We start from the raw sequence: 13,501 nt of genomic DNA on the forward strand, positions 1-13,501 counted from the left end.
TGAGATAGCCTGCTCGTTGAAGAGGGAAGAGGCCTCCATGTATGTCTCTTTTACTAGCATCATTTTCAAAAACGAAAGAGAAAAGAAAAGAAAAATCAGATAACGCCACTCCATGCCCCCACAAGAACCCCTTTAAGCTTGAAGCTGCTCAAACTGCTCCTGATCTCCGTCCTCGTCGACCTCGCTCAACGTTTCGACATAAGCCTCCAGAAGCCTTGCTACAACCATGTGACCCCGTTTTTTTGCTTCACGTATGGCCGAATCCAGTACCTTTCGGTCCTCGTTTTTGACGATTGCCCCTCTGCTCAAGAGGAGTTAGACCATATCCACTCTTCCAAACGCTGCTGAGAACTCCAGAGCTGTCCGTCCATCTTTGTCGTCCACGGCATCCAGGTCAGCCCCGAGGTCAATCAAGCGTTTTGCTATTGTCAAATAACTCTGGCTGCAGGCCCTTTGAAGTGGCGTGTATAGTGGTCCGTTGAAAAAAGCACGGCCACTTTGGTTTATATCTGCACCCAAACCCAGCAATAAATCAACGATGGCCAAGTAGCCTCGGCTCAAGGCCGCAACCAAAAGTGTATAGCCTTCCCAAGGTGTCCAATCACCATGAATGGATTCACCAAGCTTCACACATGCTTGGACAAATTTTGGGGCTCCAGCCTCGATGGCTCTAAGCAACGGGGGGAAGGGGTCGTATTTGTTAGCTACCGAGGTAGCAAAAGAGTCTTGACGTTGGGATTGGTGATTCAAAAACACTTCAACTTTCGCAAAGTCTTGTTTTTCAATCACCAAGCTCAGACATATCGTATCCCAGCCGTATTGTTGCTCTACGCTGGCAAAGGTTTCTTGATCAGCGTCCAGAGCAAAGCACGAAACGGACCCAAACCAGAGTCTGTGCCACCATAGAGGTTCGTTGATAACGTCTTCCATGTCTTCGAGGTAGCCACTTCGACGACCGCGAGTGTGAGCCAAGCCCTGTGTTGGTAGATTCTCTTGAAGAACCTCCAACAGTTGCCTTTTCTCGTTGTATAAAGCGATGCCCATAGCCGCCATTTCCGTGGGGACATCCAAATTCGTGGGATTGGATAATGACCGACTTCTCAGAAGCCCTTTCACCAAATCCAGGTTCACCTCCTTGCCGAATCCAAACGCAGCTGCACACAGTGCCCCAGAGTGATAAGGAACTGTCTGCATGGCTTCAAAGGCGTGACACGGACACCACAGTATAGTTGCTTCGAGAAACGAAATTGTTCCCTTTTCATAAGGGAGTGGGGACTCAGCTATGTCCATGGATCGAGGATGCAGATCCGCTCAGCAAGCTTCCAATCTCTCAGCCTCACGGCGCGTACTGCATCGCTTGGACCAATCTTGACCCCGGCGTCCAATAGTTCGTTTGCTATTTGTACGCGTTTCTCCACGCTAAATCTCTTACAGCACGGTTGAGACCTGCGAGGATCCAGGAAATAGTCGCAACACTGCATGGTGATGCGAAGCAGCCCATCCCGTCGATCAAATCCTAGGGCCTTCCAACTGCCTGAGCGTATGGCAGATAGGAGTAGTTCAATATTGGCAGACTGCAGTACTGCGTCGATCATCCATGTTAAATCATCCGTGCTTTGTGTCATCTGCAGGCAGAACTGAGCCGACTCTTGCGGATCCAGCCTTTCGTTGTTGAGTACCGCCTTGAGTGGTGTGGATATTTTGGCCAGTGCAAGAAGTTTGTCCCCGTCAACATAACCCCATAGCCATTTTGTTCGGGTAGGTGTGATGGGTATGGTTTCGTGTACGCTTGCACCATGGAAGCAAAGTAGTCTGAGCGTCTCGACACCATCCACCCGAGAACACGCTAGATGAAAAGCTGACATATCGGCACTGCTGTCTAAAACTGCGCCATGTTCGAGGAGGTACTTGCAAGTCGCGTAAGGGGATCTGCGCCCTGTCTTTGGAACTAGAACTGCGTTGTGCAACGCTGTTGCGCCAAATCGATTCGTAATGTTGAGGTCGACGTCGTGATAAACGAGGAATTCCAATATACCAAGGTTACCCGCCCGCGAAGCATGGAACAAGATCCCTGTGCCGTGGTTTAGTGTTTTAAACCACGAGGGGCCCAATATCCCTTTGATGTATTCGAGAACGGCCAGTGCATCGGCTTCTCCTCGAACCTGCGTTTCCACCATGTCGTATAATGGATGGTCGATGTCAGGTCCATAAGTGCTTTTGCGGTCATCGTCGAACTGTACCGACTTGAAAGGTAGGAAATCGTTGAGTATCGTTTCAGGATTTCCGAGATTACTCAAAATGAGTTCGCTAATAGCATTTCCTCCGCAGGCTATAGCAAGCACAAGGGGCGGTAGATGCGCCCAACAGCCGCAGCCAACTCCCAATTTGACACCCGCATGATGCCCACGAACATCAGCTTTGTGTTGTAGTAGGACGCTTGCCAGGTCCAAGAGCCCAAGATCCAAAGCAGACTGCAATGCGGAAGTAAATCTGAAGTGTTTGCATTGCACTAGAATGTTCGGGTCTTGACCGGATAGGAGAAGCCACTTGATGAAGTGTGATATGGTTTTGATTGAGTCGTCCAGTAAGTTGCGATAATCCATACCATAAGATGCAACCCCCTCTGGCTGACCCCCCCTCACTGACCCCTCCTGATTTCAGATGATTTTAAAGCCCCTAAATAATAATAATAGTATATAAAGGGGTTAAATTTTACTCGTTTTTTAATCAAAGTAGATTAATTTTTTCTTCTTTTTTTCCTCTTTTTATTATTATTAATATAATTAAAAAAACACGTATTACGTAAACGATTTAAGCCGTGTTAATCGGCGAAAGTATTAATCGTGCGGCTAAAAACTATAATGTTAATAAGGGTACTTTTCGTAACCGAATTAAAGAGAACCTTAGTAAAAAAGAGAAATATAAAGCTTTATAATTATTTACTTTTATCGAAAAGACTTTTTTAATTAAATAGGCCTTTTTTAAGCTAGCTTAAACTACGTATTAACGTACCGGCTATTTCGTATATACGCTTAACGTATTCTTTTTATAAAAAAAGTCGATTACCTCATTAATAAATAATAAGTATACCGTTTTTTAAAACGTTATCCGGCCTTTAAAACTATACGTATTAAAGCGATAAATTTCCGGCGTTTCGTATATATATTAAACGGGGCTGTGCGAGGGTTTTTTAATCGGTTTAACACTATTATTATTAATAATATACCCCCTCGATTTAAATTTAACGCTAATAAAGTAAAAATTATAATAATAATAAAAAAAGGTATTATAATAATTAAACTTGCCGCTTATTAAAGTTTAATACGGAATAATTCGGCTAATCGCGAGTGAATAATTATTTTAAAATATATTAATACTATTAATAATATTTTACCGCTTTTAATTATATTTAAAAGTTAATCGGTTTAATAATAATAGTTTTTTTAAAAGAGGACGAGGTTAATTATAAATATAAAGATTAAGCCTTTAAAGCGTTATTAAAAGGATAAATTTTTAATCTTATAACTTTAAAGTGATTAAAAAAATCTTTATTTTTTTAACGAAGCTTAATAATTTTGATTAATAAAGGCTTTTAATTCTTAATAAATATAAAAGTTATATCGACGATAATTTTATATTAACGGCGTTAAAGGCTAAGGTGTAGCTCTTTTATTTATTATTATATAGTTTTTATATGTTTTAACTTTTAAATATTAACTGTTTTAAGGTTTTAAAAAAAAGGTTTTAAAGGGAGCTCGATTTAATATACGTTATTATTAATAATAATTACGTTAAAAAGGGGGATTTTTTTTAAGTTTAAATTAAAGTAACGTGGTTTATTATTAAGTGGCTCGTATTATTAAGTGGTTTACCTTTATTACTTCTCGACCCTAATTAAACTTTAACGCGTAATAACTTTATAACTATAATGCCTAATTTAAGTTAAGAAGACCGGATCGGTTTAGCTATTTAAGCGATATGAAAGTATTTAAATTTATTAAGTAAAAAAGATACTGTAAAGGTATACGACGTTCTTAAAACTACTTTACGTTACTAAATCTATAACCGAACCCTACGACGCGATATTTAATATTTACGGTATAAATTAAATACGAATAAAAAAGAGGTATTTTGTAAACATATAATTAATCTAGATACCCGCGGGATATTTCTTAAGATTGCTAGTGTGAAAAATATAGTTAATTTTTTACCGCGTTACGCGACGGCGAGCGCGTTAATAAGTATTAAGTTAAGCGTTTTATTAACCGGAACCCGGATTTTAAAACCCGAATAAACCGTCGGTACGATTATTAAAGGGCTTTTTATAAGGATTTAAACGTTATTTCCGGTTAGTTTAAGCTGGTCGCGAATATTAAGGCTAAATACGGTATTATTAATAAGGATATATAGAATTTTAACGAGACCGGCTTTATAATAAGCATAATCGGGTTAATTTTCGTCGTAATACGCGCCGATCGGCGTAGGTGTAACGAACGGCTATCGGGGTCCAAAAGAAACCTCGTTAGACGTACTGGGGTTTATATTGGCTAAAACGAGAAAGTACTTGAACGTGCAGAAGACTTAGTCCTCTGATACAATGGGCAATATCTCAACTGATCGTAAAACTTGATTTAAAGGTGTAATAGGTTCGTTAAGGCAATGTGCCTTACTAATGTGTTAAATTAATGCTTAGATTAATCGTTAAAGTAGAGAGTGTCTATATAAAGTATATAGGAAATATCCGTGGTTATATATCTAATCCTTCCTTTACCGATTCTTTGGATCGTTTTAGCTCCTGCGATCCTGGGATCGCGGGGAGCGTTGCGATTTTATAGCTCCGTAATCATTGAGAGCGTCGTAATCCTGTAACTCTTTAATTACTGGGAGCGTCGTGATCCTATAGTTCCTTATTTTATTTTTACGTGGCCCACGGTGGTTATTTAGTTTTAGATGTCTATTCTGTCCTAGCCATTCTATTTTGGTTATTCCGTTCCAGCTAATTAGTATTATTATCGAGGCCTTGTCCTAATCGTACTGGTTGATGTTTGACCCTTAGTGGCTTGTTATCGTAGTGGGTCGTAAGCGTTGACTAGTGGGTTCTAGGCTAACGTTAAGGCTTGGGTGTGCTTCGGGGTATTGTAAGGCCGTGCCGTAAGTGGAGTCGGGTCGCGAAACTGGTTAACTTATAATACTATCTCCTTTTTCTTGTTTATTTTATCCCTAAAGTGGTTAGTTATATAAGTATCTACGGGTTACCGTCGTGTCGGGATTTCTATAAGTTCCCCTTCATCTTACTTTATTATAATGTTTACTCATTATAGTGTTAGGTTGTATTAAAAAGTCTTCTTCTAAAGCTAAGGAACGTTTTTCTCTTTACAATTATATTACCCTCAACGGTCGCTCTGTCGACATGCCTTATTCGTACTGTTTTAAAAACAAGAAGCCGAATTACCGTATTACTGATCGTTCTTCGCGCTGCGAAGAATATGTAAGCCGCGGGCGTCCATGTAATGGTTTCTTGGTGGCTTCTTCCTTAGAAAAGGTCCTGGCTTAGTAGCGTAAGTTAGATGCGGATAAGGAGGAGGCGAGCGAAAAATTGTTGTCGCTTTATTCCGAGCTGGCCAAATTACAGTCTTAATTTGCTGAGGCAGCTGGCCGATTATCCCGGATTCGAAAGATTCGTCGGAAAGTGAAAGAGCGGGGTGCGGATTTGTTTAGTCGTAGCATAGAGGAGCTGGATAAGGAAGACGATATCCTTCTTGCCTTGGAAGGTTACGAGGAATGCTTAGTAGACGACCTTCAGCATATGGGAGTTCCTAGCGACGTCGATTGGTCCTCTTTGGGTTTGGCGGACTTCGGGGATCTGGGTCCGTTACTGCTTTCCGGGGGTCCTGCTGTTTAAACTTTTGAAGCTCTTTAGCGGCGTTCTCTAGGTGTTTTTTAGGTTCCCATGTGTTATCTTTTAGTGGGTAACTTTTCTATTTGACGAGATATTTCTATCTTCGTTCGAGTCGTTTCTTATCGAGGATAGTTTCGATTTCGTATTCGTACTAATCCGTTTCGACCTTTAACTATGTTTCGATTTTTACGTTTGCTGGGGCTGGTTCGAGTAATAAGATATGAAAAATGGGATATATCCGTATTATTTTAGGTAACGATAATCGGTAGTTAGTTTTAGAAATAACTTCTGCGATTTTAAATGGTCTAATCTTTTTAAAGTTTAATTTATCGCTTAGTCGCTTGGTTTTGATGTTTCGTCGGAGGAGGTAGACTTTTTCTCCCTTTTTTAGGATAAGTCCCGCTATCCTTTTTTTATCGACGTATTTCTTTATTCGATCCTGAAGAAAAATAAGGTCTTCCTATAACGATATTTAGAGTTTTTTTAGTTTTTCGACTTAAATAGTCGCTATCGGTATTAACTCTCTTTTTAACGGTGTTCGAGTAATGTCGAGGTCGAACCCGTAGTTCGCTTTGAAAGGTAACGTGTGCGTAGTTTCGTTATCCGTACTATTGTATACAAACTGTGCCATGGGTAATAACCGTACCCAGTTGTCTTGTTCATGGTTAACGTAGCATCGCAGATATTGTTCTAATGTCTGGTTTATGCGTTCGGTTTGTCCGTCGGTTTGCGGGTGATAGGCTGTGGATAACTTGTGCTTAACTCCAAGTTGTGCCATGAGGGATTTCCAAAATTTGGCGGTGAACAACTTATCTCGATCGGAGATGATTGTTTCCGGTAATCCATGTTGACTGACAATGGTTCTAAGGAAGGTGTATGCTAGGTCGTTTGTGTTGCTTGCTTCCTTGTAAGGTAGGAAGTAAGTATACTTGGTGAGTTTGTCGGTGATGATTAGCACATTGTCGTACTTAACCTTGGTTAACGGTTCCTCGGATAATGGTAGCTTAACGATGAAGTCCAGTGCGATCGTTTTCCAGGCTCTGTCTGGAGGTAGTATAGGTTATAGCTCCCCGTACGGCTGGTGTCGTGCGGTCTTAGCCTTATTGTAAAGGTTATATTCGTTGATCACCTTGGCCACTTGTTCCTTGAGATTCTTGTAATCGAACTGTCGGTTAATTCGTTTCCAGGTTTTGAAGATACTTTGGTGTTTATGGGCGGGGTGTTTATAGAATTCCTAAATGAATTCCTTACGGTATTGTTCTGGAATGTAGATTTTCCCGTGGTATCGGATGAGGTCGTCTTCTTCGTACAGATAATTTTGTGCCCAATGGATGAAGTTTAGCCCATAATTAGCTTGCTTAAACTTCTTAATCCATTCTTCGTGGAACTGTATTCGATGAGTGGTTTGGATATATCGTGATGGTATCAAGTTTCCATCCTTGTCGTGTGTGAGGATCGTGCGTGTTTCTGGTGGTACGTCCTGTTGATGGTCCGGTCTTCGGTTTAAGGCGTCGGCCCTGCCGTTGTTACTACCCTTCCGGTAGATGATAACGAAGTTAAATTTTGACAAAAATTTTAACCATCGTACTTATTGTTTATTTAGCTCCTTACTAGTGGTGAACGTAGTGAGGTTCTTGTGATCCGTGTAAACCTTCACTAGTTTTGCTGTACTACTTAAGTAGTGTCTCTATTCTTCGAATGCTTTAATAATAGCCATTAACTCCTTATCGTAGATCTGGTAGTTGAGTTCCGGTCTATTTAGCTTCTTTGAAAAAAATGCGACGGGGTGCGACTTTCCGTTGTCGTCCCGTTAGCTTAATTGTCCTCCGATCGTATAGTCCGATACGTCGGTCTCGACCTTAAAAAGTTTGCTGAGATTTGCTACGCGAAGCACTGGTTCGCTTAGGATTCTATCCTTAATGGCTTGAAAGGCCGATTCTTCCTTATCGGTCTATCGGAATAGTTTATCTTTTCGTGTTAGGTACGTAAAAGGTATCGCTATCCTACTAAATCCGGGGATAAAAATCCGGTAATAGTTAGCTAATCCTAAGAAAGATCTAACTTCGGTAGCGCTTATGGGCCTAGGCCACTCTCGTACTGCTAATATCTTAGAGGGTTCCATTCGGATTTCTCCTAGGGATACCACGTATCCCATAAAGGTGATTAACTTCTTGTGGAACTCGCTTTTCTCTAGGTTAACTAAAAGTTTAGCGTCTTGCAGCTTTTAGAGCACCATCTTAACGTGCTCTTTGTACTATTCCTCGTCCTCCGAGTAGATAAGGATATCGTCCAGGTAGACTACTACGAATTTGTCGAGGTATTCTCGCAGAACATAGTTAATCATGCTCTAAAAACTCGTAGGCGCATTAGTAAGTCTAAAAGGCATAGCTTGGTACTTAAAATGCCTATACTTGGTCCGAAATACCGTTTTTCACTCTTCTCCTCCTTTAATACGGATCAGGTTGTACGCGTTAGGCAGATCGAGTGCTATAAAAATAGCTGCCTTGTGGAGTTTGTCGCGTAGGTCGTTAATCAGGGGAAGTAGGTATCGGTTTTTAATGGTAATCTCGTTAAGCTTCCTATAGTCGACGCATAACCTCCATTTTTTATCCCGTCTTTGCTTTTTTTAGGAACGAATAGGATGAGGTATCCTGTTAGCGAAGTGGATAGTCGTATTACACCTTTTTCGAGGTTCTCGGTGATGTATTCTTTGAGTACTTATTCGTGCTCCTAATTAAGCTTGTATATCGGTATAAACTGTGGTTTTTTCCCTTCTTTAAGGGGTATCTCGTGATCCCACCGTGTATAAGGCGGTAAACCCGTCTTTAGTTTCCCATTAAAGAGGTTTTTAAACTGCCGGTATTTTTTTGGTATAATCGTCGTGACGTTCGGCTTAAGTTCTTTCGTAATGATATATACTCGAAGTACTTTAGGCTTATTTGGGGGTCCCTTCCTGGAACGCTGCCCAGCGGCTAAACCTCTTCCTGGTGTATCCTACTAAAGTTGGCCTATTTTCCAGTTAACTCTGGGATTACTTACCCGTAACTAGGGTATCCCCAGTATTATATCGTATCCTAATACTTCCGTGATGTTATACGTAATTCGTTTATAACGTCCTCCGATGTTAACCGAAAGGTTCGCGACTTCCCTTCGTACTTCTCTATCTTCGTAGGTTATAAGTCCTCCATCTACGGTCCTAAGTCGGTATAGGGCGTCTTTTTTTTACTAATTTAATTCTAGGCTATTAACGATTCGTAGTGAGATATAGTTTCCTTGCGCTCCGTTATTAAGTAGCGCTTTAATAGTAATTCCCTTAATGTCTATCATTAAAACGATATGCTTATAGATATCTCGTTTATTCGTTGTAAGGCATAGGGACTTATCTTGTCCCGTCGGTTATTGTCCCGTTATAGCCGGCGGAAATCGTTTCCCGACTGTTGCCTTTTGTGACCGGGGTCTCCTCGTATCCCTTATTATCGACGCAAAATCGCTCGTTGTGTTAAGGTAAGCGTAGGCGTAGGCTTATACGCTGGTAATAGCGTAGGTTCAGGTCTAGTAATTATTACTAGTCCTCGTATCTAGGATTCGGGCTCTTCGTTTATATCGGAGGTGTGTTGCAAACGAGCGTACAGCGCGCTTTCCTTAAGTAATCGGTAAGCTCGGGACTTTTCTTATGCATACTAAAGACATCGGTCTTCTTTACAGTCCCTCTAATTTCGCTAGTCGAAGTAGTACTGGTTCGGCCATTACGGGTCTCTTTTCGCGAATAGATATACCCTTTTAATATCGGGGATTAACACCTTAATCTTTCTTAGCTAATAGTCTAAGTAAGGTTCTTTAATAAGCCCTCGTCCTACTCGTTTCGGAAACTATTCATTAGCTAACTTCTCGGATAAATACTCGGTATAACCGTTATGTACGCATCTTATCTAAAATAAGGTAAAGTATTCCTCGTAAACTGGGGATATTCGTGGGTTATCGCCTACGGCGTAGTTCCCGCTAAGGTTCTCGAATCCTTATTAAATAAGGATTTCTCGCAGCTTTAATAAAGATAGTAATATAACTCCGGGGATAGTTATCTATTCGTTTTAATCGAGGTTTCGAGTCTTAATAATTTTAGGGATTAGCTTATTTATTAGTAGATTAAATAGCTGTCGTGGGCTTTAGATTCCGTTTAGTACCGCTATAAGGCTTAAGTCCCTTCTATTATTAAGACTCTTTTCGCTTAATGATAGCTGTCGTCGCATTATTGCGAGAGTTCGTGTTGATTTTCCCTTTCTGGGTACTTTAGAGAACCATCCGGTTCCTTCCTTGTCTGCCAAGTGGGTGGAATATTCGTCCTCGTAACAGGCTATCCAAGATAGGTTACCGTGTAGCACGTTTAGCGTATTATTGGCGCTACTACCTTTAATAGCTGCTAGTGATTCCTCTACTCTAGTAGCGTTAACTTGGCGTCCGTTAAGGACACGGTTAAATGTTTTCTTGGGACCCCTGCAGTCCCGTACGAAGTGTCCGTTTTTTCCGCAGTTGTAATAAGTGATATCCTTTTTGCGTTCGCCCTTATTGTTTCGTTAGGTAGCGTTAAGATCCATAAGTCCACTATGTTAACCATAAGCGGTAGATCGTTTATTGTTAGCCGACTATCGTGGTTGCCTAACGTTGGCTCGGTTAGTCTAGCCTCGGTTATTCCACCGTGGTTGTCCTCTTTGTTTCTCCCTGCGTCGTTCGTAGAGCCGGGTATCGATCTTAATGGCTAACTCTATGTAGTTAAGAAAGTTAGTAGGGGCATCAAGTCGGCTTAGTTTATCCTTAACCTCTTCCTTAAGGCTTCGATAGTATATCATAATCTTAGTATCCTCGGTGCTGTCGAGGCGTACCATAATACGTCGGAACTTAGCCGAGTAATTAGCTATAAACCCCTTTTAGCGTAGAGTTTCGAGTTTTCGTTCCGCCTATCGTTTTTCGTCAGGATCCTAGAAGAGTGATTTAAGGGCTTCCTCGAATCTTTCGTAGCTGCTGAAAATCTTTTAGGTTTCGTTTCGGTATAGCTCGACCTGCTAATCGTATTCTATAAGTTCATCGAGGTAGGGTTCAAACCAAGCGAGCGCCTTGCCCTTTAAGAACGAAGCGGCATATACCACGCGCTGGGCTGGATCGATAAACGTTCCCTCGTAAAAGCGTTGATAGGCTTTGATTTGGACTAGGAATCCTCGAAGGTTCCCGCTGGTTCCGTTAAAGGCGCTGGGCGCGCTAATTTTCAGTCCTTTTTTGGGTGCGATAGGGGGTTTGGATGATGTTGGCGGCAGCTTGGAGCACTCGGATCTGCTCGCGAAGCTCGCGTACATCTTTATCGTTGGTCTGCTCCGGAATGTTTTTAGCCAGGAGGTGGTTACGTTTTTACTTAAGTTTAGCGTAGTATTCTTAGTAATTAGCGTTCTCTTGCTGCAAGGCCTTGATTTTCTGGCGAAGTTCTTCCTATTCGTCGTTACTATCGTCGCTGTCGACGTTTATAGGAGAGGGCGACTGTACAGCGCTGGGTCCAGCGACTAGTCCCTTCCCGTAACGAGTATTATTATTAGCAGGAGTAGACATATTTCCTGAGAGATATTGCTTAAGGGTTTAGGTAGTAACTCGCAAAAACAAGAGCGATTAAAATATAACGAACGGCTATCGGGGTCTAAAAGAAACCTCGTTAAACGTACTAGGGTTTATGTTAGCTAAGACGAGAAAATACTTAAACGTGCAGAAGACTTGGTCTTTTGATATAATGGGCAATATCTTAATTAATCGTAAAACTTGACTTAAAGGTACAATAGGTTCGTTAAGGCAATATGCCTCACCAATATATTAAATTGATGCTTAAATTAATCGTTGAAGTAGAGAGTGTTTATATAAAATATATAGGAAATATCCGTGGTTATATATCTAATCCCTCCTTCACCGATTCCTTGGATCGTTTTAGCTCCTGCGATCCTGGGATCGCGGGGAGCGTTGCGATCCTGTAGCTCCGTGATTACTGGGAGCGTCGTAATCCTGTAACTCCTTGATCACTGGGAGCGTCGTAATCCTGTAGCTCCTTATCTTATCTTCACGTAGCCCACAGTAGTTATCTAGTTCTGGATATCCATTCTGTCCTAGCCATTCTGTCCTGGTCATTCCGTTCCAGCCAGTTAGTACTGTTATCGAGGCCCTATCCCAATCGTACTGGTTAATATCTGACCCCTAGTGGCTTGTCATCGTAGTGGGTCGTAAGCGCTAACTGGTGGGTCCTGGGCTAACGCTAAGGCTTAGGTGTGCTTCGGGGCATCGTAAGGCCGTGCCGTAAGTGGAGTCGGGTCGCGAAGCTGGTCAGCTTGTAACAGTAGGAAAGCGAAGTCGGTTTAGCTTAATAATCGGGAATAATCGACGGCGATTAAATATATTAATTCGTAAAGTTAATATATTCCGCCGTTCCTAATCGTTTAAGGCTAATATTATTTAGCGAACTAGGTTACCGAATACGATTTACCGGGCGATTAAGTAATTAAACCGATTTTTAATAAATAAACCGATAATAAGATAAGCTTAAATTAAATTAAATATTTTAATAAATATACTAGATTATAAACGAAAGGTCGCTACCGCCTTTTAATTCTCGACGGCTACGAAAGCTATATTTCGGCCGAATTCGAAGTATACTATTAAAATAACGATATTATTATAATTAATATGCTTCTTTATTTATTGTATTTGTTTTAATTTTTTAATATAGTACTTTATTCGCCTTTAAAACGTATTTATTCGAAAAAATCGAGCTATTTATTAAGGCCTTGATAAATTATATTATAAAGCTCGAGTTTTTTATCGCGTTTAAAGTTATATATTTCGCTATTTTTACGGAAACTAATATTAAATTTAGATTTAACGTATTCGGCTTAATACTTTATAACCCGGATAAGGTAATTAATAAGCTGGATATACGTTTTTAGACGCCTATATTTAATTTATCCCGTCCGGGGACAGCTAGTATTTACGACTTTTAAACACCGTTTAACCCTTAATAAATAATTAAGCATTTTATTTATATTAAAAGAAGGATGTTTGCCTATTAAGGAAGCTTTCCGACGCCGATTTTAAATGCGGTAGACTAGATAGTGAAGGGTATAATTAAAATGGCCTATAAAATAACTTTTATGTATAATCGGAAGCGTATTTTAAAAGAGGCTAATTTAGCCTTTTCGAAGCGCCGAAAAGTTAAAAAATCGCGAGTTTAGTTTAAAGGAGCTTTTACGATTAAAGAATTTCGAAGGCTGTAGAACGAGAAAGTAAAAAAAAACGGCTAGCGATTAATAAAAGCGAAAATAGTGGTTTGTCGAAGAGGCGCGCGACGGGCGGTAGGCGTTATAAAATTTACGGCGAGACAGGCTATAATACGCGAATATATAAAAAGTATATAAAATCGAGTAGCGAATTAAATAGCGAGTAAATTTAATTAATTTAAAGCGTTATAGTGAAAATAACTTTTATAAAAGTGTTAAAAAGTAGTGAAGGTGGACCACTTAATAATACGGGCCACTTAATAGTAAACCACGTTATATAAAGTAGCTTTTACTTTTAAAATTA

General features: G+C 40.5%; 1 protein-coding gene across 1 annotated transcript; it reads right to left on the reverse strand.

Annotated features, from left to right (window-relative positions):
* Positions 1-315: 315 nt before the first annotated feature.
* Positions 316-2,177, reverse strand: PG986_014987 (uncharacterized protein; the record flags this gene model as incomplete). Its single annotated transcript, XM_066851209.1, has 2 exons — positions 316-1,154; positions 1,433-2,177. The coding sequence occupies 2 exons, from the start codon at positions 2,175-2,177 to the stop codon at positions 316-318; spliced, it is 1,584 nt and encodes a 527-aa protein (XP_066693447.1).
* Positions 2,178-13,501: the final 11,324 nt, after the last annotated feature.

This window comes from Apiospora aurea, assembly GCF_038362705.1.
Source record: "Apiospora aurea strain CBS 24483 chromosome Unknown utg000010l_segment0_segment0, whole genome shotgun sequence".
NCBI lineage: Eukaryota > Fungi > Ascomycota > Sordariomycetes > Amphisphaeriales > Apiosporaceae > Apiospora > Apiospora aurea.